At 60.2% G+C, this 23,148-nt stretch overlaps 1 protein-coding gene across 1 annotated transcript; it reads right to left on the reverse strand.

Annotated features, from left to right (window-relative positions):
- Positions 1-1,227: 1,227 nt before the first annotated feature.
- LRPAP1 (LDL receptor related protein associated protein 1) lies at positions 1,228-22,599 on the reverse strand. The gene is made up of 8 exons (XM_032493191.1): positions 22,325-22,599; positions 13,640-13,784; positions 10,732-10,856; positions 9,885-10,005; positions 9,568-9,726; positions 8,631-8,713; positions 7,084-7,260; positions 1,228-1,566 (listed from the first exon to the last, which is right to left on the reverse strand). The coding sequence occupies exons 1-8, from the start codon at positions 22,544-22,546 to the stop codon at positions 1,504-1,506; spliced, it is 1,095 nt and encodes a 364-aa protein (XP_032349082.1). The 5' UTR covers positions 22,547-22,599; the 3' UTR covers positions 1,228-1,503.
- Between the last annotated feature and the right edge of the window lie 549 nt (positions 22,600-23,148).

Below are 23,148 nucleotides of genomic sequence, written 5' to 3' on the forward strand. Positions count from 1 at the left end.
CTTGTGAGGACCCCAACCTCATGACCTCCCGAAGGCCCCACCTCCAGGCACCGTCACCTTGGGGATTAGGTTCCAACCCACGGATTTGGGGAACACAAGCCAGTGGTTGGCTCCAGGAGAAAGGAGGGCCCAGGGCCGCTGGTTCCCTGCGCTTCCTGGGCTGGGTGGGCCCACTGTGCTGGCATGGGACATCTCCCTGAGCCCCAGGCGTATGTCTTGTGCCCTTTAACGAACGTACGTTTTACTTCAAAGGGATCATTTAAAAGCTACAAACAGTGCAGCCACTGCCCCTGACTGGGGGGGGGGGGTCCCTCCTCACCCATCTCCCCCAGGGCTGGAGGCGGCGAGCGACAGTGAAGGCCCGTCCCTCTCTCTTGCTCCGGTCTGAAGGCCAGTTCTCTGGGCTATCAGCTCCTCAGAGGCCGGACTGGTTGAGGCTCCTTCTCTGCCGGCCTCCACGTCCCGTGCCAGCCTCCCCAGGCCTGGCAGCGCCCCTGCTGTGAACCATGAGGGCTGGGCCCTGCAGGCACACGGGGGCTCTCAGCCCTTCAAGAGCAGCTCTGCCCTGAGCCTCGCACACGCGTCTCCGTGCAGTCGCCCCAGTCCTGCCCACGGCAGCTGGCCTGGCTGCTGGCAGACAGGACGTGAAAGCCCACGACCCAGGGAGGAGCGGGGCTGCACCCGAGCTGCCTGCCGTGGGGCTGCCTCCCCGCTTGTGCTCGCAACGCCCTGCACAGTCCCGCCACGGTGTCCTTGGCCTTGGCTCTTCTTGTAACGGCAACAGGAAACTCGTGCTCGGCGGATCCCAGTGCTGGTGCTGAGATCTGATGAGGCCAACGCAGGAAGGCAGCGCCCAGCGGAGCCTCCAGGGCCCAGGCGTGCTGCGGACTCGTCCCTGACTCGGGCCCGAGCCCTCCTGCAGCGAGAACCAGGCACTTCCGCTGGATGGAGCCCTGCAGGCTGCTCCCGAGCCCGTCCTGCGGGGTCAGGAGGAGAAAGGCAGCCCCACGAGGGCTCGGCTCGGAGGCCACGACGCCGCGTCCCCACCCTGCCTTCGCCGCCGCCTGACCAGGGAGGCTGAGCCAAGTCCATGGCCCCTTCCTCCGTCTCGTGCCACAGAGAAGCTGGGGGAGGGGGCGGCGGAAGAGGGGCCTCGGGCGCCCACACCTGTGACTGAAGTCACCAGCCCAGCAGACAGCGAAACCGGAACCAGTGACACCAACAAGCTCGGGGCTTAAACACTGCAGTGTATTTCTGAGGACTTCTGTACACAGTATTTCCAGCAGCAGACTGATAAGATTTTGATGCAAACTGTGACCCTGCAGCATGGGCAGCTGGAAATCGGCGTTCCTGACAGAGGTGACTGCCAGCGGTGTTGCGGGCGGGGCCGTGCCAGCCAGGGGGAGGTGGGGGGTCACGCAGCTCCTCTTCTCGCTCGGGACCCTTGTGGCCCCAGTCCCCTGCTGGCTGTCTTCAGGAGTCCTGCGGCCAGGCTCCCGGGGCTCAGAGCTCGTTGTGGCGCGCTCTGGAGACCCGGCTGGACAGGTCCTGCAGGTGCTTCTTCACCTGCAGAGAAGACACAGGCAAAGCAGTCAGGAGACCCGCTCACCTCGGCCTGAGATGCTGGCCCAGCAGTGAACTCCCGAGCCCGGTTAGCTCACTCTCCCATCCCCCTCCCACACAGACCCTGTTGTGAGTAAATCTCAGAAGCAGCTCACGAACCAGGAACAGCCTCCGAAGAACACTGTGGACACAGGCGGAGGAGGCCTTCCCGCCCCCCACGCCCTCCTTCCACCCCGGACTCTGCGGACTTGAGCTCTGGGTCCCTCCTGATGAGACTGGCTGAGGGCGCGTTGATTCCGTGCACCTTTCTGAAGGATCAGCTCTCAGTTTCGTTGATCTTTTCTATTTTTTCAGTCTTGGTTTCATTTATTTCTGCTCTGATCTTTACGATTTCTTTCCTTCTACTAACTTTGGGTTTGTCTGCCTTTCTTTCGCTGGTTCCTTTAAGTGAAAGGTTAGATTGTTTATTCAAGACTTGCGTTTCCTGAGGTGGGCCTGCATCATGACAGACTCCCTTCTCTGAGCTGCTTCTGCTGCGTCCCTGGATTTGGGAAAGTGGTCTTGTTTTTGTCTCCAGGCACTTTTTGATTTTTCATTTCTTTGGTGATCCATTGATTGTTTGGTAGTAAACTGTTTAGCCTCCACGTTTGTTTTTTTTCCTTGAAGTTATTTCCAGCCTCATAGTGTTACGATTGGAAAAGACACTTGATATGACTTCAATTTTCCTAAATTTACCAAGGCTTGCTCTGTGGCCTAGCATGTGGCCTCTCCCAGCGAACGTTCCATGCCCTTGAATGTGCATTCTGCTTTTGGATGGAATGTCCTATGAACATCTAGAACGTTCATTCATCTGGTCAATGTGCCTCGAGGACTTTCTGCCTGGGGGTCTGTCCGTCACTGTAAGTGGGGGGCTGGGGTCCTGCACTGTTCTTGGGTCACTGCCTCCTTCTATGCGCGTTTACTTGCTCCTAGGTTGGGTGTGCTCACGCTGACAGCTGCTCTATCTCCTCCTGGGTTGATCCCGTTAGGCAATGTCCAGCCTTGCCTCTTGCTAGTCTTTGTTTTGAAGTCTATTTTGTCTGGTATGAGTACTGCTGCCCTGGTTTTGACTTCAGTTGCGTGGAACACCTTTCCCCACCCCGCGCCGTGTCTCCAGGTCTGCAGCGAGTCTCCTGCAGGTGGCGTGCGTGTGGCCTTGTTGCTGCGGTCGCTCCGCCAGTCTGTGTCCTTCGGCTGCAGCCCTCAGTCCGCGTACGTCCGGTTACTGACACGCGCACACCTACTGCCGCTGTTAGTTGTTTCCTGGTGGGTTTGTAGCTCATTCTGTTCTTGGCTCTCTTCCCTTGTGCTTTGGTGACTGTCTTCCCTGTTATGGATTCCTGCTCTTTTTTCGTGTGTCGGACACTGTTGACAATCCCATCGGAAGTGATGTTTCCATTGTGCCTCGTGCTTCTCTGCTTCCTTCTGTGTCTCGGGGGCTCTTTGAGGGCTCTGATGATCAGGGCGGCAGCAGAAGGCACCACCTCAATCTGGGTCTGTTTTGAATGGTAAGTTTCACTGGAATCCTCAGACCCTTTCAATCACCAATTGCCTTGGTGATGTCATCACACAGTCTGTTTTGGAGGCAGATCCAGGGGGACTGATCTTGGTGGCCAAGGTGGATGTGGCACCGACTTCCCCACCGGTGCACCTCAGGTACACGACTTTGCTCTTGCTGGGGTTGAACTTAGGCGGCACGGTGGAGGGGGCTGGTGTCAGACGAACCCGGATCTGGGACGACCGAAGGAAGCTGCACCTTGGCCTCCTCCGAGCCAAAAGCCGAGCGCCTGCCACTGCTGGCTTTCAGCGCTCCTCCTAGTTGGTAGGTGAACACTCTCTACCGTCACCGAGTGCCTGCCTCCCCAGTGAGGTTTTTCCTTTTGTGATTCTCGTATTTTCAGTTGTGGTGTTCTCTTTTCCATGTGCACAGACGGCTCCCTCTATCATGTCCTGGGAGGCCAGAAGCGCTTCCTGTCCCTCTGCTTCCCTGCGACAGCCCGCCCGTCCCTGGCACGCCCACCGGGGCCTCGCCAGGGCAGTGTTCGTGGTCGTAGGCGGCTTCCTTTCATGTCTCTGACCGCCTTCCCCACCCCAGCCTGCAGAGCTCTCTGCTGAGAAGTAGCTGACAGCCTCACGGGGACTCCCTGGTATGTAACGCGCTGCCTTTCTCTTGCTGTTTGTAGGATTCTGTGTCTCTGACTCCTGCCCCTGTAGCTGCAGCGTGCCCTGCATGGGCCGCTGTGGGTTCGTCGTGTGGGGCTCTGTGCTGCCCGGGCCTGGGTCTCTTTTCAGCTCTTACTTCTTTGGGTAAATAGCTCCCCTCGTCGTCCTTCTGGGACCCTTACACCTTGAAGGTTAGTGGCCTGACGCTGCCCCAGGTCCCTCAAACTGTCCTCACGAGCAGTCTCCCTTTTCTGTTCAGCCTGAGTGAGCGCCACGCCTCGCTTCCGCTCCTGTGTCCCCTAGCGCACTGCTGACTCCTTGCAGCACGTCCTGCAGTTCAGTCACTGTGTCCTTCTGCTGCTGGTGTCCGCATGCATCTTCCAGCCGGTGCACTCCTCACTGACCGCCCACCCCTGCCCTGAGCTCACTGAGCATCGCTGTGACGCCAGCTCGACCTCCACAGCAGGCAGGCTGCCCACCCCGCCTCTGCCGCGTCCTTCTGGGGTTTTATCTCGTTTGTTTGGAACACGTTCCTGTCTCCAGTGCCTAGTTCTGTGTTTATTTCTGTGCATGAGCCGGGTCGGCTGCTTCCCGATCTCGGGGAAGTGGTCTTAACGTAGCAGGCATCCCTCAGGGAAGCCAGCAGCATGGTCCCGTCCAGTCACCAGAGCTTCGCACTCTGGGGATGTCCCCTACATGGGCTGCAGGGGCCCTTCTGCCGTGGTGGGCTGACTACCGTGCCTGTGTCATTTCAAAAGCAGCAAAAGACGCCAACTTGCCTGCGGCTCCCGCTCTGCCTGAGGCCTTCCCCGAGCCCTCCTGGAGCCCTGCTGGCCGCACCCAGGAGCACAGGCTGGGCGGGAAGCCGGGGTGCTCTCAGCCAGAGCCTCCCCGGGGCTGCCCCCCCGCCACCTCACTCCTCATGGAGCGCCAGTCCCTTCCACACACACTTTTCTAACTGGAGTCTAGCCGGTTTACAATGTTGTGTTTCTGCTGCACGGCAGTGAGTCAGTTACATGCATACACGTTCCTGTTCAGTACAGGCCGTCATGAGGAGTTCCCCATGCTGTACTGCAGGACTTCGCTGTCTGTTTTACATAGAGACGTTTGTATCTGCTAATCCCAAATCCTAATTCATTCCTCCTCACTCTTTCCTCTCTGGTAACTGTAAGTTTGTTTTCTATGTGAGTCTATCTCTGTTTTGTAAATAAGTTCATTTGTGTCCTTTTTAAAAATTAGATTCCGCATGTAAGTGATACCATATGGTGTTTTTCTTTCTCTTTCTGGCTTAGCTCATTTAGTATGATAATCTCAGGTCCATCCATGCTGCTGCAAATGGCGTTATTTTATTCTTTTTGTGGCTGAATAGTACTCCATCATATAAATGTACCAGAGCTTCTTCATCCAGCCCTCTGCTAACGGACACTTTGCGCTTCCACGCCGACTATCGTGAACAGTGCTGCTGTGAACAGTGGGATGCGCGTGTCTTGTCGCATTAGAGGTCCCTCCAGATATGTACCCAGGAGTGGGACAGCTGGGTCATGTGGTAAGTCTGTTTTTAGTGTTTTGAGGAATCTCCATGTTTTCCGCAGTGGCTGCACCAAACTGCATTCCCACCAGCAGTGCAGGAGGGCTCCCTTTTCTCCACAGCCTCTCCAGCATTTATCGTTTGTGGCCTTTCTCATGATGGCCACTCTGACCAGTGTGAGGTGACACCTCATTGTAGTTTTGATTTGCATTTCTCTGATGATTAGCTCCCTTGTCAGTCACATCATTTACAAATATTTTCTCCCATTCTGTAGGTTGTCTTGTCTTGTCTTTTTTATGGTGTCCTTTGTTCTGCAAAAGCTTGTAAATTCAGTTCAGGCCCCACTTGCTTAGTTTCGCTTTCCCGCCTGCCGCCCGGGCAGCCCGGCCCGGGAGAGCGCTGCTGGGGCTCGCGTCAGGGACGCTCTGCCTGCGCGCTCTTCTGGGAGGGTTCTGGCGTCTTGTCTTACGCGGAAGACTTAAGCCATCTGAGCTTCTCACACGCACTTCTTAACCGACGTGTCTTCTTCCTTGGTCAGGGAAGCCAGCGCACCTGCCCACCCGCATCCTTGCCTGTCACAGCGATTTCCCCTGCAGATTCTTGTATCGTGGTGTCAGTTCTAGATTGCATGTCTCACCACGGGTTACCTGGCTTCTCTCTACTCCCCTCTGCCAAGTGCAGGAGCAGATCCACACACCCGTCCTTCTTGCTACTTCTACCTTCTTTTAGTTTAAAAGTTTGACTAAGTCTTGAGTAAGAAGTGCGCCCCTGCAGTGCAGCCCAGCTCCTGTTTTCAGAGCTCCCTGTGCACTTGCAGCAGCGTCCTGTGCTGGTACCAGTGTCCACACTGCCTGCTGCCTCCTGTCCTCACTGAATCTCAACCAGAGGCCCATCCGCAGATGGGCCCCCTCACGCCTTAATGCCTGGAACTTGCCCCGATTCGTGGGTTCACCACGAATGACTGTGGTAGGGTGGGCAGTGGCTATTTCCCACAGCCCTGCCAGGTCAGGCGCCCCCAACCTCCCCTGTGAGGGGTGCTCCAGTCTAGGCTGTCCTACACCTCTGTGCATTGCCTGGGGTGCCAGCGTCACCCCACAGTGGAGCTGACGTCCCCATCTGGGGCAGACATGAGCCCTGCTGAGCCATGCACGAGGAGTGACCCCGCTTGGGCCAACTGTTGCTGCCCTGAGATGGTCCCTGCTTCCTATGGAACCAGGTGTGGTGTCCACGAGCCCTAGACTGAGTTCTTGGGAAACCACTGCCACCTGCATGCCCTACGGAGGCTCCAAAGGCACCTCAGGCAGCTGGCAGGAGTTAAGGACACTCAGAACCAGTGCCTGGCTGCACATTCCAGGGCCAGGATGCCAGTTGTGTGGCTGGAAGAGCCCCGCTCCAGGCCAGCCTGCCCCCACTGCCCACACCTCTTGCCTGGTCACCCAGCTGAGAGCACGAGTGCAGACAGGTGTCCTGGCCCTGAACAGGCCCAGAGGTGGCTGGGGGTGGGGGGTGGGGAGCCCCTGTTCCCCAGCGCCCCAGAGTGATGGCCTAGCCCCAACCCCCTTCAGGGCTGTGCAGCCCCCTTGTGGAAGCAGGTGTGTGGCTGTATGCCTGAAGCCCCCACCAAGATCCATGACGCTGGGACGATCGCCTTCCGTCTGCAGAAAGGAACCAAGGCTCAGGGAGGAGTGGCCAGGCGCACACACGGGGTCAGGGGGCTAGGGGCCGGCAGCCTGGCGAGGACGAAACCGTGGCAGGCCCGCCCCCCGGGAGGCCGGCCGGCGCGCACGCACCTTGTAGCCCAGCTGCTTGGTCTTCTCCTCCAGCAGGGCGTACCTCTCCTTGTTCTGGCTGATGTGCTCCGGGTCACCGAAGCTCTCCACGTGCTTCAGCTTCTGATGGGAAATTTCCAGCTGCTTCTGATAGTGGTTGTGCTTTTCAATCTTGGCTTCAAAGTGCTTAAGTTCTTCCTAGAAAAACAGTGAAACAACTGAATGTCCCCCGACACGCTCTAACTCCCATTTCAGGGCTCCCTGATCAAATTTGACGTGTTTCAGAACACCGAGGGCAGACTACACGCTTGGTCCCACTGGGGAACAGGGCTCAGCACAGGACAGCAGCAGCCCCCCACACCATCCCAGCTCAACGTGCGGCCCGCCGGGGACAGCTCCGGGGGCCGAGCGGGGGCAGCGGGCTCTGCTGCCCCGGCCGCCACGCACTCGGGGAGCAGCACGTGTGGGAACCGCGAGCGGTGCTTCCCTGTCAGAGACCCAGCCCGCCCCCGATGACCTCTGAACCCACACCTCTGTGAACGGCACCTGCCAGGCATCTGGTTCTCTCTAGCCTGGACCCCGTTTCCAGCCTGAAACGTGGGCTTGAGTTTTACCCAGCCCCCTGCGCACTGCCCCCCCGCCCCCTTCCACCCTACAGCCTCCTGTCCGTCAGGAGCAGAAGGGACAACATGACTGCCCTCCTGCCCGCCCCGCGCTCCTGGGTGACACATCCCACCTCCAATCCCACTGCAGCCTTGAGGTGGGCTGTCACTGCCCCGGGCCTCAGTGTGGGGCTCCGTGTTCTGCCCAGGCCCGCGAGCCCACAGTGTGGGCCCTCTGAATGGCCTGAACTCTGTGAGGGCTCAGGATGGATGCCCACTTGGGACCTACCCTGGACACATGCTGGCTGACCTAACGTGTCTCACGGAGCTGACACCCTCCTCAGGTCCCTCCCTGCTCCCAGCGGCCACACAGGGCAGCTCCCTCCCACCCTCCCGCCAACTCCCTGGCAACCATGGGCACACCACTCCCGAGACCCCTGCTGGGCCTCCAGGGCCTCCTACCCTCCCCCTAAGACCGCCCCGCTCCCTGCCCCGGGCACCTCCAGGCCCACACCAGTTGCCTCCTGAACAACTCAAGGGGCTTCAACTCCACAGGCCCCATGCGGAGCCCACTCCCCCGATCCCCGACATGCTGACCTGTGCTGCCTCTGTCACAACAGGACCCACAGGAAAGCGATGCCCAGGTGCCCCAAGACCCTTCCTTCCTCCAGGCCCAGCCCCGGGGCCCCCTGCAGGGTCCTAACGGTTCCTCTTCCAAATCCTTGTCCACCTGCTTGTTCCATAAAATCCTGCACCCCACACTGTCCACTCACTGGAGACCAGCTTTGTCCCACATGGGCCACCAACCAGGACAGTGGAGGGACGCAGGGGTCAAGGGGAAAGCCCCTGGGAAAACACTGATCTGCGAGGACTGAGGAAGAAACCCTCCGCCACGTCCCCAGAAAGTTCACCAGGAGAGGCTGCCAAATACTGTCACTGAGATGCCATCGCCTGGCGCCTCCTTACCCGGAAGGACTCCAGCTCCTTCTCAGAGAAGTTGGCCGCCCTGGCCAGGTCCCAGAGGTCCATCACCCGTGGCTCCTCGAACTCTGCAGAGCACAGGCAGGTCAGTGACACACACGGCACCGGGGACACCCAGGGCCACACGCGCCCGAGTGCACAGAGCATGTGTGTCTAAGCGTACATGTGCGTGACTGTGTGTGCACACACAGTGTTGATGTGCAGGTGTGTATTTGGTTTCTTCTGGAAGCAGACCGGGTACTCCCCACATGCATTCAGTCTGCAGTGTACGGGACCCAGCGGAATGGGGCCTTGGTGATGCCCCCACCTGCCCCTCGGTCAATCCGCTGCGCCCTAGGGTGCAGGAGTCCCACAAGTGAGCGGGGGGGGGGGGAGAGCTGGGGGGTACGAGGGGGAAGGGGTTGTGGGAGTCAAGATTGTGGGTGCCCCCACCTGCAGTTCCAGGCTAAGGCTCAGGCCACTGCCCATCCTGCTAGCTCTGAAGTGAAGCAAACCAGATGGAAGGGACCCCTTACCCTCGGCCAGTGCTCACAAGCCGACGCGGTGAGGGTGCCGGCCTCTCACCCACCTTCTGGAGGAGGCTGGGCACAAGTGGCCCTGGCTGCCTGCCCAGCACTGATCTCACCAGCTGCTCCACCTCCTCCCTCGGGGGACCCCCTCCTGCTGCCCAGGGCCGCAGGGCATTGCTGGAAGGACTCAGACTAGCAGGAGAAACCGAGCAGCTGGCTGGACGCAGCCCTGGAAGGGGCTGGGTGGAGGTCAGAAGTGCCCCCTGCTTCTCTGCATGGCCGGGGCCTCGGAGTCGTTGCTCCACAGTAGCTCAATGGCTTCCCAGAGTGGCCCTCGAGGTGGCCCCGTTCCCCCACCAGGTGCGCCTGCAGGAGCAGGGGAGAGGGCACGTGGGGGACGGCCGCGAGCTCACCGGCCTGGGCGCCGTAGCCCTGGTGGCTGACTTTCCGCAGGCGCTCGAAGCCCTGGCTCACGTCCCGCAGCTTGTCCTTCAGCTCGGCGTGTCTGCTCTGCAGCACCTCCTCCTTGACGCGGGTCATGTCGGCAGGACTGACGACGTTTTCGCGAACTTCTGTGGGAACCAGAAGCAGGGCGCCCACGCATGAGAGCCTGGGCCTGGGACAGCAGCTCCATGGAGCCTTGTCTAGATCTCACAGGGCAGTGGCCAGCTCCATTCTGGAACATTCTGGAGCCAGGGCTGCCCACAGGGGGGCCCGGAGCCTCACACACCTTCTGTCCCGCTCAGGGTCTCCAGCAGGACGTTGTACTCATGGACTTTGTCCTGGTAATGCTGGAACTCCCGCCACAGCCTGTCCAGATTTTCGCTGGAGAACTTCCCAGAGGTCTTCGCCTGAAAGCACAGTGGCCTCGGGTGAACACCCCGGTCGGCCATGCTCACCGTCCACGTCCAGGGGAGGGAGAACCCCAGTTCTTGCCCCACTCAGTGATGGTCCAGACAGCACGTCCTGGACAGGAGCTGGTGGGCAAAGGAGAATGAAGCCTGAATCCCCACCTGGCCGGCACCCCCAACCAGGCGACCACGCCTTTCTGAGTCATGGAACTTGCCCGTGGGATCAAACTAAATTATAGATGACCCTGCAACATGGGTTTGAACCGCGTGCATCCACGCGCTTGTGTGAGGATATTTTCAAAGAACAAGGCAGTGCACATGCTCGGCAGGTGGCTGAATCCGCAGGTGCAGAACCATGGACACAGAGGGCAGACTAAGTCACACTCAAATTTTCAACCGTGTGGAGGGTCAGCACCCCTAAGCCCCGTACGTTCAAGGGTCAACTGTCCAGGCACAAAGAGAAAAGAGCCGCTGGTTACACCACGAGCCCGTTTCTAACCACAGGTCATCCACACGCCCCTAACACAGGAAGCTCTGACGGCCACACAGGAACCCCGGATGAGAGCAGCGAGTGTTCTGAACAGGAAAGACACGACCCCGGAGAAATGGGTACAGCCTCACGAAGAGACCACGTCCCAGTGGGACACCCCACACCGGGCCAGACGACAGGGCAGGGGTTAGCATGAGGGCGCGCATTCCCGGGGTGGCGGACGGTGCCCTTGGTACCTTGTGCCACAGCTTCTCCAGCCGAGGGTCCTCCAGGCTGTCGTCCTGGGCGTCGTGGCTGAGGAAGTTGCTGCTCACAGCCCGGGCATCCTTCCTCCCGTCCAGACCGTACTTGGCCAGGATGACTAGGAGAGAGCGGGAGGCGGTCACTAGCAGCGGCGCCCCAGCCCGGGGGCCACAGCGCCCTGCTGACTTCGGCACCGGCCTCCGCCCCCGGCTTTCCCGGCCACTCGGGACCTGGCGGAAGGAGCGTGAACAAACCTGGGGCTGCCGCTCTACCGACGCGTCCGGGGCTCGGGGACACCCCCAACACACACCAGCCCGGCCCCTCCACCCTGACCGCAGTGGAGCCTGTGCGTTTCGGCCGGGATGGGGCTGTCACCCACCGGACCGTCTCTACAGACCAGCGCTTCCCAGGTGTTCAAAACCGAAACCTGCAGCCTGTTTCTGTCGGGGGGCCAACTCCAGTGAGCAAGAGGGCGGCAGTTCACTGAGTGGACGGGGCAGGGGCCGGGGCAGCTTTTCCACAACCCAAAACATATTTGTATTTGAAGGAAAATACTTTCTAAAGGTGAAACCCCTGTTGGTGCTTTCAGTGAAAAGGCACCAGCAGCAGCCGGAAAGGACAGCAGCTCCGGCCTACTGGCCAGCCGACGGGGTGGCGACTGGGTGTCACTTCTCAGGCACACTCAGGACCCGGCGCCCGCCCACAGCCTCTGCATCAGAAGGGGGCCTGCGTCTCAGACCCCGTCGTCACCAGCACAGCGCGGGGCAGGGGGCCGGCAGGAGACTGGAGAACAGCTCGGCCAGCGGGGCAGGGTTCCTGGGCCTACCCTGGGACGGGGGTCCTGCCCGGGATGGTCCTGCCTTCCCAGTGCTTCCTCCCATGCCCTACCTGCCTCCTTAGTTGGGAGTGGGTCTGACCCATCCCCCTGATCTGAAGGGACGCGGGTCCTCCAGATGGCAGATACGACCCACTGTCCCCTCCACGGCCGCACCCCGGGCCTCTCCCAAGCTCCCCATCCTGTCTTCCCCAGGAACTGGGCACAGGGCTTCCCTTCCCCCTGCACCCCATCCCTGCCATCCCTGGGGTCCTCATCTAAGCAGTGGCCCCTCTGACCCTTGACCTCCAGTCCCTTCTCTGGACTTTACCCCAATAGGTGGTGGACGCAATTAGCGCCTGCGGCCCACCTGTGCAGCCTCCACACCCAGCTCCTCGCCCTGGGGCCCCACGGCCCTGCCAGGCCTAATCTTGGCTTTTGGGGTTTCACTTCTCTGCCTACACTGCCTGCACCTCGGAACTCACTTTCCCGGATGCTTAGACCAATGGAATGAGCTGTGAAGTGTGTATGTTCTTAGCGTCCAGTCTGTGCTTTCCCTAAACGTAAACCGTGGTCCTCGCCCTAAACTGCAGAAGCCCCCCCGCCCCCCCTGAGTGATGGATGCTGCCTGGGGCAGGGCCTTCAGGGGAGATCACAAAATCCATCACACCCTGGGACTGAGACCAGCATCTTACCACGTGTAACTTATACCCTAAAACTATCATGGAAAAAAGGCTACTGGATGTCCCGGCCCAGAGAGCTGGGGCCTGGCACTGCCTTCGAGGCCCATGCAGTGGTCATCCTGGCCAGAGTCCCGGCCTCGCATCACTAGTGCAGAAAGGAGCCCCAGGCTTGGCAACCCCAACCCACCCGGAATGACCCCAGTGGCCCTGAGCCTGGCGGGGAGAAGCACTGGGCTGTCCACGTCCTCGAGCCAGTGCCTGCAGCCAGCAGAAGGCAGAACCAGCAGGCAAGGCAAGGTACACGAATCTTGGGGTGCACTCAGCAGCCCCAAGCCCAGCCTCCTGTTTCCAGGAAAGGCTGCAGCCCTGGAGTGCACTCTATGGGGTGGCCCAGCCCGGGGTGTGAGGCTGCAGAGCAGAAAGGGCAGGACCCGTCTGCTCAGGACTCAACTGGGTGTGCTGAGTGTGCCGGCAAGACCTCGGCCAGAACTAGGCAGATCCTGCGGAGTTTGTCCCTCCAGTGTGGGGGCACACCAGGGCGAGCACCGTTAGCACACAGGACAGGCCTGGTCACGCTCGGGTCCTGGTCTGGATGCTGTACTACGCGGCATCTGCCTTGGAAATGGCGTGGGGCGGGGGAGGGCACCAAGGGGATGGCAGACGGGGTCCTGTGGACCACATCCAGAAGACGGCCAGCCACTCGGTGAACAGTCCCGCAGAACGGACACTCAGAGGGCCTGCCTCAGCACTCCAGCTCCTTCCGGGCTGACTGAGGTCACCCAGGCACCCACAAAGGAACCAACGTCACCCACGAGACCTGTGACAGGAACCTGGACACTGTCTGGGCTGGAAGCTGCTCCCAGGAGGAAAGGGTCTGGCAGTGAGAGTCCAGGGTGAAGGTGTCAGCGGGAGGGAGCTGACCACTGGCTATCTCTCTGTGCCCCCCGTGCGCCTCCACCTCACAGCCCCAGGCCACCTGGAGTGCACAGGGAGCCTGAGACGGTGGGTGGACTCTGGGCCCGTGCGGAGCAGCACCGGGCTTGGTTCGGCGAGGGCTCGCTCTTCACTGGGTGGACTAGGACCTGGGACACCCCTACTTTCTCTTCCACAGTGACTGTAGGCACCTGGCCACCCCTGGCTGCCCCCCTGGCCCAGGCAGCTCTGGGCCTTTGGCGGCTTGCGCGTTAACGCGGCCGGACACCCTCGCCCTGGCCCTCGCGCTCGCTGGCCGAGAGCCCTCAGAGGACAGCCCGGCGGCTGCGCCTGCCTACAGCCGAGGGCCACTCTGCCGAGGACGGGCTCGCGAGGAGGGGCTACCTCTCGTCCTGCCCACAAACCAGAGACAGAACGAGATGTGGGGCTGAGCCAGGAGCCCGCTTCCCTTGGTGAAAGACAGAGAGGTACCGTTGAGACTGCGGATAAGCTTTGCCTCCTTCTCCCCATCTTCATCCAAGCCCTCAGCCTTCAGCTTCTTCCACTTGAATTCGTCCCGCTCTTGTATCTTCAGGTCAGCATGTAGCTCAGACAGTTTCACAGGAGTAAGGCCCAGCTGTGGGACAAGAACAGAGACCACCTGAACACCTGCTGCGTGGTGACCAACGACATGGCCTGCAAGAAATGGGCCTCGGAGAGGAGCCAGGGTCCTGGATGGTCAAACTCCCTCATGTGTCCCTGCACGAGAGCCTCGGAGACCTCTGCCCACAGTGTGGAGACCACTGGCCTCTGCGTCCCGAGCCCGCTCTCTGGCCTTGCCAGACCCCAAGTCCCTGGGGAGCCCAAGCGTGCGGGTGCCAGTGGAAAGCTGGCTCCTGTAACGGGATGCTTCAGCTTCCCAGCCTGGACCCTGAGGACACCTTGCGGACACCTGGGGAAACGGGGTGGGGGGACGCGGGAGCACGAATGCAGGGCTTGGTCAGGAAACCAATACTTTTTCCTCGTATTACATAACTAGGATAAAAGACAGTGCAACTATCAGAGAGCAGATTGAATTTATGGAAAATGTCCGATTAAAACAAAAACCAAAAAACACAGCCATGGCTCCTTCGGGACACTGTCTGGGAAGCCCTTCCCCCGTGGAGCAGTTCCTGAGCCAGGAGCTGGCCGACCGAGGGACACGGGGCTGCACTGGCCACGGGCTGCGGGACTGAGAAGGGACCTCTAGCTCCTGACAGACCCTGTTCCAGGCTCAGCCACCTCACAGCTTCAGGGCTCGCACCACCTTTGTCAGCCAAAATGACACGGAAGGCTGTGTAAGTTCCATTAAACCTGCAGCTTTAAAAACCAACGAGCTAATGTGACAGGTGCCCGCACCCCTGAGGGAATGGCCGAGTGACACAGGACACAAGACAGAATGCGGGGCTGAGTGCGGGGCTCCCCTGGTAGACGGGACAGTGGGCAAGGGCACCGGACTGGACTTCAGACAGCTTGGCTGTCCTGGGGGACTCGTCCACTCCGGGCTTGGCTGGACCCAGTGTGCGTGTGAGCAGCAGGGCGGAGGACAGCCCCCCGGCGCTAGAGCCTTGGGAGAAAGGGCTCCAGGTCAGGGCGGGAAGGAGCGGGGAGGAAACTGACGCTACGCAAGGAGAGGGCCCTGAGCGGAGGCTGCGGGGCAGCCGGGCCCCCAGCCGCCCCGGTCGGCGGCCCCCGTGAACTGGACTGCGCGGGCCGAGCAACGTCAACGTGAGCCCCGAGCCCGGGAGGTCTGGTGCAGACACATCACCACAGCTTCAGCCCTGCCGGCCTCACCTCTCGTCGACCCCGTGGGGAGCAGGGACACCTGCGTCCCGTCCCAGCCTCTGAAGCGCACCCTGGGCTCTAAACAAACTCCAGAGCCTTCAGACCAGGGAGCCTGACCCTGTGTGGCAGGACTCAGTGCCCCACTTACCCGCTGCGCGCGGGCCGTGCGGGGGCTTCCCCAGCCCCTCCACCCGACGGCAGTGCAGGGCGCTGGGGTCCAGCGAGGCCACCAGACATGCACACGTCACTCCATCCCTGACGCGACTCCAGCTCTGACGGGGTGGGTGGTGCTGAGGGAAGGCTGGGGGACGCCGTCTGTCAGAACCACTGCTTTGTGTTCTCAAGGTTTAATGGCTGATGTCTAAAGCCACACCAAGTGTCCCTGCGCCAGAACCGCGGGTCAGAATGCCCCTTCCTCGTGAGCCCCAGCTCAGACCTGCCTGGCTGGGTGCGCTGGGGGAAGTAAGCCACGTCCTTCACAAAACTTGGGTTCCTCTTTGTAAAGCAGGCTTGCCAAGATCTGCGTGACCCAGGACGTGCACACCTCAGCGCTCTGTGACACCAGCACATCAGAGGCTCTGACAAGTCCTGCAGCAGAGGAAGCTAGCAGCTCCATGAGCCCGGTGTCCTGAACCTACTTGACCTCAGACCAGTCACCCTCTCCGAGGACTGGCATTCTCAGGAAACAGCCGAGGAACGGAGGAGCCAGGATGCCCAGTCGACCTGCATCACAGCTTGTCCTGGAGCTGGTCTCTCCCAAGTCCCCTCTGTGGCTTGAGGAGGGCCCAGCAGCCCCTCCTCCTCACAGCACCCCGCCCAGGGTGCCCCCCGCCGCTCACAGCCTCCGGCCCAGCCACGCTGGGCCTCCCTCACCCGGCCTCTCTCGGCCACACCAGCCCAGACGGGGCTCACACGTGACCAAGGCTGCTGAGGGAGCTGCTGCCCTGGGAGTGTGGGACCGGGGCTTGGAGGTGGCCAGGCAGCCTCAGTGGCGTGGGCCACCACGCCCCAGCGAGAGGACAGAGAAGGCTGCCGGGATAAGCGCCCCGGGGGAGGGCCCATTCTCAGTAAAGACGCTCCGAGTGCTTCTCTCCCCTGAGACCGGGTCGAGGCTGGGAACCAGGGCTGACCTGTGCTCTGTGGCCGCAAGGCTCTGGGCCACTGTCACCGCCTTGTGAAGCATTGTCACCCAGTGGAAGTGAGCACAGAACCCAGGGAGACCGAGAAGAGGCCCAGACTCTGGCTCTGGCCTTTCCTGCTGACACTTGTTGGCTCAGGCCAGGCCGGGGGAGCAAACATGCTGCACATTCCACCTGTCTCCAGACCACTGTACCTGCTGGTCACAAGGCCCCAGCTCAGATGTCACTTCCCAGCACCTGACCCCACGGGCCCTGCAGGCTCTCCTGGGCGGCTGGAGCTCAGTCCTCACCCCCGAACACTGCCCAGGACAAAGCGGCCCCTTATCGACCGCAGAACTGTATCGGGAGAACAGTGGGCACCAGGCTTTTCAGGTTAAAAGGGTCATGAGAACGAACCCTTGGGGACGGCCACTGTGGTAGCCGAGAACCTCTGTAAAGGGTTCCCGCCCAAGAGGACGAGAACTGCCAGTGTCCCCAGTGTCCCTAATGGGCACCTGGCAGACCTTGGGCTCTCCCAGCTCTGCAGGGCCTTTAGGGAGATGCCAGAAAAACCTGGGGCCCACCCGCCACGAGCCTGGAACCTATCAGGGAAAGTCCCCCAGCACGAGCCAGACGGCACAGGTGACAGCAGGGCCCGGGTTCTCCATCTGCTCTGCTGGCTCCCCTGGGGGTGGGCCCTTGCCTGGGGCCTTCTCCTGAGGCCTGTGCTCACTGCGGTCTCCCGTCCCCTCTTCTCCCCCGAGCTTGCTTCCCGCAGTCCACACGACTGCACCCGGGTGCCCCAGGCTTCTTAATCGCCGCCCAGGGCAGGCCTACCTGGCCCCGCCAGCCCAGCTGGCTCCCCAGCTCTGGAGGTGGCAGCCTCCTCTGACCTGCATTCCCAGGGGTGGGCCGATGAGGCACAGGGAGGCAGGATGGTGGGAAAGGCAGAGGGAGGGGCCCTCTAGCAGGAAGAAGAGCGCTAAGGGCTTCACCCTTCAGTCCACGTTTACTGCATCTCCATTGGTGACAGGCTTATCCCCGTTTCTGACTCCGTGCACACAGATGCTGGCTGCTCTGTTACTCGGCTCCTACTGAGTGACGCTGCGCTGCCCGAAGGGAGGCCTGCAGCCCACCCGGGATGCCGAGGGCACAGGCGCTCAGTGTCACCACCAGGGGCCTGCTCGCAGCGGGAGGCGCAGCGGGGGACAGTGAGGGTGGAGGGACAGGCTCCCGGCTCCGCTCTCTGTGGCCTGTGTGGCAGCACAACAGCCCAAGGTGGCCCTCTCTGGGGCTGTGGGGGAGGACCTGTGTCCTCCAACTGCCAGCAAGCTCCATCCCGGGGGGACAGATCTGGGGATCTCAGGCTGCTGGACAAACCACAGCCCGTGGTCCCCACTCACCCCGATTTTCCTGTCTGTCCGACTCCCCAGGGCTCTGAGGGAATCGAGGCGCTGACGTCAGGGCAGGGGCTCCATGGCTGGCAGACTCTGGTGCCCACCAGTGTGACTGTCACGCCCCCTGAGAGTCACTACCTCCCGGGTCTGAGAGCCCGGCAGGTCTAACCCTCCCAACGCATCACACAAAGACAGCTGCCCTCTGGTGCCAACCTTCCTGGGGCGCATGGAGGCCTGCAGGCCCGGGGCTGGAGACACCCACGGGGGCAGCAGCGCCCCTGAGACACAGCCATGGGGTCCGGGCAAGGAGGCCACGTGCAAACACCTGGTGCCTGCTCTCCTGACTCCTCCAATCCCTTTAACTTTGAGCTAAATTCATTCCTCACACGAACAAAACCAGTTAATAGAAACCAAACGCAAAGCAGACTCTGTCAAACATGAAAGAAAGTAAATCCTGACTCCACAACAGCAGCTGTGCAGGAAGCACGCGGCTCACAGAGACAGAGGCCCTCGGCCTGCGGGGTGGACACGGGTCTACATCTCAGGCGCCCTCCTGCCAGGGGACCTCACCACCTTGGCACTCTCTCTTCTGTCTCTGAAACTTTCACAACCACCCTTGCAGGCTGCTCGGACCAACCGAGGCCCAGGAAGGTTAGGAAGCGGGCCCAGAACACGTAGCTAAACGTCACTGGGCACTTTATGCCTTTTGATCCTACTGTAAATGGGACTGACTTCTCACTGTCCTTTTCAGACAGTTTGATGCTGGCGTATAGAAAGGCAACTGGTGCTTGTATACTGACTCTGTCTCCTGTAATCATAGTGAACTTGTTGATTAGATCCAAGTTATTCTGTGGAATCTTTAGGGCTTTCTGCATATAAGACCATGCCATCTGCAAACAGATAATTCTCTCTCTTCCTTTCTGAGCTGGATGACTTTCACTTCTTCTTGCCTAGCTGTTCTGGCTAGAACTTCCAGGACTATGTTGAATGGAATCACCTGAGTTAAAAAAAAAAAAGGGTGCAAAGAACTTGAATATTTCTCCAAATATAACATGTAAATGGCCCACAGGTACATGAAAAGCTGCTCAACACCTCGAATTATCAGGGAAATGCAAATCCAACCACAACGAGACGTCCCCTCACATGTGTTAAGAAGGTTATTATAAACAACAGACAGAAGACGGCAATCGCTGGCGAGGGTAAGAAGGGAAGCCCTCACGCACTGTTGGCAGGAACGCAAATTGGCGCAGCCACTGTGGGAACAGTACAGAGGTTCCCCAGAAATTAAGAACAGAACTACTACGCGAGCTGGCGACCCCACCCCGGGTTATCCACTCTCCCAAGGAACTGGATTCGGGATCTTGGAGAAAGATCTGCGCCCCCCTGTTCACTGCAGTGCTACTAACGACAGCCACGACAGGGGAACAACCTGAATGTCCAGCGAGACACACGGATAAAGAAACCGTGCTGTAGACAGACAATGGAATATTACTCAGCCTCAAAAAGGAAGAAGTCTTGCCATCTGTGGCAACACGAGTGAAGGTAAAAGACATCACGCAGAGAGAAACGAGCTGGACACGTCAGAGCAAACACTGCAACGTGGTGCCGCTCACACGGGGAATCGAACCAACCAAGCTCAGGGGACGCACAGGTGGAGCTGGGTGCCGGGGTGCGGGGGGCGGACAGGAGGGGCTGGTCAGAGGACGCAGTTCCAGCCACGCGACACGAGTAAGGACTGAGATGGAGTGCCAGTGCCGGGCCTGAGTCCGCAGTACCGTCCACCACTGGTGGTTACTAAGCTGTGCATTCACACACTTGCTAAGAGAGTCGGTCACGTGTCAGCTGCTCTTACCACACCTGCAAATAATACGCGAGGGGGCGCGAGGGCACCCTGGAGGCGACGGCTCTGCTTACAGCACAGATGATGGTGATGGTTCCACAAATATACACTTATCTCCAAATTCACACACAGGTACAGCCTTTTGGAGGTTCAGACCTCAATCAGACCTCAAAAAAAAAAAAAAAAGATAAACACCAAAACCAAAAAGTCACTGGGCACTGGTGTCCACCCAAGCCTCAGCCTCCAGCCATAGCTGCGCACTCTGAGCAGAGGCCTGGCGGTGGCCCAGCATTGACATGGGCCTGTCCCTGGGCGAAGACCTGAGAGCCACCTTATTTGCAGAGTGGCCCACATAGGTGAGGGAGCTCCAAGGACAGAACACGGCCCTTCCCTACTGAAGATGCTGTGGGGATGGGAGTGTCCCTCCGCAGTCTGCCCTGGAGCAGAGGATGGGGGCTGGGGCAGATGACAGGGAAGGGAAACCAGCCGCATGCTCTCCCCCTGGACCTCCCACCTTGGAGACTGGCTTCAGCGCTGAGGTCAGTGTAGGAACTGCGTCCTGAGCACTGGAGCGGCACCCCTGTGACACCACACACAGCCACCCTGGGAACAGAGACACCTACCAGACCACCCCCATGTGACGGTGGGTGCCGCCCACAGATGCACCCCTCCAGACATCTTCCCATGGCATCACCCAACCCTAGGGCTCTGTGAATAGCCCCCGGCCCCTCCCTGCTCAGGAGCCTTGCAACATGCTGGAAGATGACACAAGAGGCTAGGATCAAAGAGGAACTGCATGATTTCACAGGAGGTCAAGGTTTAAGATGCTGAGCTGTGATGAAGCAACACCAGGAGGTCCCTGGTCTGGTCTTATGGGAGGGGAGGCCCCCCATCCATGGCACCTGCGTATCAAGGGGGGATTCGCACCCCCCAGCCCAGAGAAGGTGGGCTGGACAGAGAGGGGAAGGCAAATGCCTTCACCAGCCTCCTTTCCGTCCCTGTGTCCTGTGACACTGTAACACACTAGCTACCTAGACTAGGAGACCACTTTCTACTTAGGAAATAAACAATGTTTTCAGAGAGCTAACTGCGAAAAGAACAAAATCAATAGGTCCAGAACGCTGGCACAGGTGTGCCTTGCACCACCTTCCTCCTGCACGACGGCTCTGCGCAGCAGGAGGGCAGACCCTGGGCCAGGAGCCACCTGAGAGCCAAGACCAGCCAGCCTGTATTCCAGGTCTGCCTACCTGCACGAGGCCGTCTGGAAGTGGGGAGGGCCCCGGAAAATGCCACTAGGCACAAACCCCACCACAGAGGCCCTGCACATCTTGTTCAGCAGAAAAGACTTGCATGTGCCACTGCAGAATTTCAGGGCTGAGGGGAGCAGAAAGGTCATCCAGTCCAAGGACTGTCTGTCCAAGGCCAGGACAGGGCTGGGGTCTCCGGAGAACAGCCAGGCCCTCTCGGACAGATGTGACCTGAGAGTGACCCAGCTCAGAAGTGGACTGAGCATGGGGTGAGTGTGGGGGGTCACGCAGGTGCAGCCCCAGGGTGGGTGAGCAGCCAGGCGTGAGGAGGCTGCCCAGGCTGAGAGACATAAAGCCGCATCAGGGCAGACAAGGCAGGACTCATCCAGGACAGCCCTGCAAGCAGGAGGGGGTGTGGTTCATGGGCACAAGAGTGCATTTCCCAGGCACGACCCCCAGTTCAGTAAACCGGTTCCTCCCAGGCCCTGTGCCCCGCCCTCACTCCTATTCCTGGCTGCCAAATCCAGCAATGCCCCAGCCCCTCAAGAGCCCCCTCCCCCAGTACATCTCCCTGCCTCTCCAGCCCACAGTGCTCTCTCTCACCTGTGCAGACTCCACGCACAAAAAGGGCCCCTCTGACAACTGGCCCACCCCTGCAGGATCCTCAAGGACACTGGTCTGGGAACAGCACAGAACCCAGAAGCTCCTTTAAGGGCCTGTGGGCATCCATCCTGCCCCCTCACAGCCCTGCAGTCTCCTCCCGCGCCCCTCCTGCAGACTTTGCCCCACCTCCACCTTTCTTCCCAGCCAGTTTCTCCTCTTTTCCAAAACTCAGTCTTACTTTGCAAACATCTAACTCTCCTAAAGGACTCAGGAATGCTTAAAACTGGAAGACTGGATCTAATGGATCCCTTCATTTTAGAGCTGAAGACACTGCTGCCCTCAGGGTTGGGGGCAGTTTGCAAATACCCATTTCACTAAAAACAAGCCAAGCCTGACAAAGGAAGAGTTGTTATGTTAATGAGAAGGCCGCTGGTCCAGGTCACACACCAATTAGCAAATTGTTGGCCTAATTCTGCCTTCAACGGCTAAGTGACCTTGGGGGTGCCCTTTGCCCTCTGGGCTTCGTTACCTTCAGCTCTGAAATGAGGAAGGTGGGATTTAGATCAGGAGAGTCTTAAGTTTCTGGTGTTCCCGCCTGAGCCCACCTCCCCTCCCCTCCCCATCTCCCCCCCACGCCCTAACTAACACGCACTGGCCTGCTCCAAGGTTCTGTCCTTGGAAGTGTCTTAGGCATCACCTGGTCTCCTTTTTTCTCCACTCAGGGATATGTAATGTGCGAAAAGGTGAAAACCTGCAAGACGAGGGACCTGAGATCTAGCCTGGGCCTGCCTGCAGGGTGGGGTCCTGGCCTCAGCTGCAAAGAGGCACAGTTCAAACTGACCGGGCAGCATTTCTGCCCAGGCACCAGGGCCTCCCCGGTCTCCGCCTGTCTCCCAGGGCCAGGTCCCTCCTCCCTGACGCAGGTGGGTAAGGGTACCCCACATCTACAACTGCCGGCGGGTCTGAGGCTATCAGAGGCTCGAGGTCCCTGCCCCGCGGAACCCCGAAGTTGGAGACCCGGGTCCCGCGGATCCCAGGATTACAAGAGACCCCGGCCCCGTGGACCCCCGGGCTGCGCGGTCCCCAGGATTAAAGGAAGCCCCTGCCCAGCGGACCCCCGAGGCAGAGGCGGCCCGACCCCCGCTCACCCGCTGGGCCTTCTCCCACAGCTGGCTCAGCTTCTCCATGCGGAACTCCCCCCCGGGCTCGCGCTTCGACAGCGGCTGGGGCTCATTCTTTTCCCGCGAGTACTTGCCGCCATGGCCCGCAGCCGACCAGGGCCCGAGGAGGAGCAGCAGCAGCAGCAGCAGCGGCGGCGGCGGCGGCGGCCTGAGCTGGCGCAGCCCCGCTCGGACTCTCCGCGACGCCATCTTCCACCCTCAGACGCCGAGACCCCGGTGGCTGCGGGCCGGAAAAGGCCCCGGCCCGGCCCGGCCCGCCCCCAGGCCCCGCGCGCCGCCTCCTGGGAGTTGTAGTCCCTCCCCGCGCGGCTGGCCCAGGGGAGGCGGAGGGGGACTACAGAGCCCAGTAAGCCCTGCGGCGCCATGGGGGCGTCTCCTAGGCAACCACACTCGTCTTGTGCCGCCTGGCCCCACTGCCGGCGGTCCTGCCAGGGCGGCTGCCGACGGCGCTGCGGTTTGTCCGAGGCTTGGCTGGAGAAGACCCAGATACCGAAATCGAATTGACTGGAGGCTCCTTTCCCCTCTATTCCGTAGAAAGAGTAAACAGTTCAGAAATCGGAAGGGTGTGTGGCTGATACCTTAGACTGTTCTATGTCATCTGCATTGATTCTGAGTTTTCCTTGTATGGATGAAAAATGCTGCAGGCCTTCCCCGCAAAGGATGCTGTGGCCATCAAGCCGTCAGCCACTGCAGCTGCCCTGATGGTGAGCTGGAGGGAGCTCAGGATGGAGACAAACTGGCTGCCCGCTGCCAAGCCCTCAGCGTCTGCGGCCGTCTGTCCGCAACAACGT

The sequence above is a fragment of the Camelus ferus genome, chromosome 2 (genome assembly GCF_009834535.1).
Source record: "Camelus ferus isolate YT-003-E chromosome 2, BCGSAC_Cfer_1.0, whole genome shotgun sequence".
NCBI lineage: Eukaryota > Metazoa > Chordata > Mammalia > Artiodactyla > Camelidae > Camelus > Camelus ferus.

Bases quoted from the DNA above. Each gene is read 5' to 3' on its own strand.
- LRPAP1 (XM_032493191.1), bottom strand. From the start codon at position 22,546: ATGGCGTCGCGGAGAGTCCGAGCGGGGCTGCGCCAGCTCAGGCCGCCG. The intron at 9,727-9,884 runs GTGTGTGAGGCT...TGGTTCCCACAG, and splicing joins GACCCTGAGCGGGACAGAAG to AAGTTCGCGAAAACGTCGTC. The intron at 1,567-7,083 runs GTGCGTGCGCGC...TCTTCTCTGCAG, and splicing joins CCAAGCAGCTGGGCTACAAG to GTGAAGAAGCACCTGCAGGA.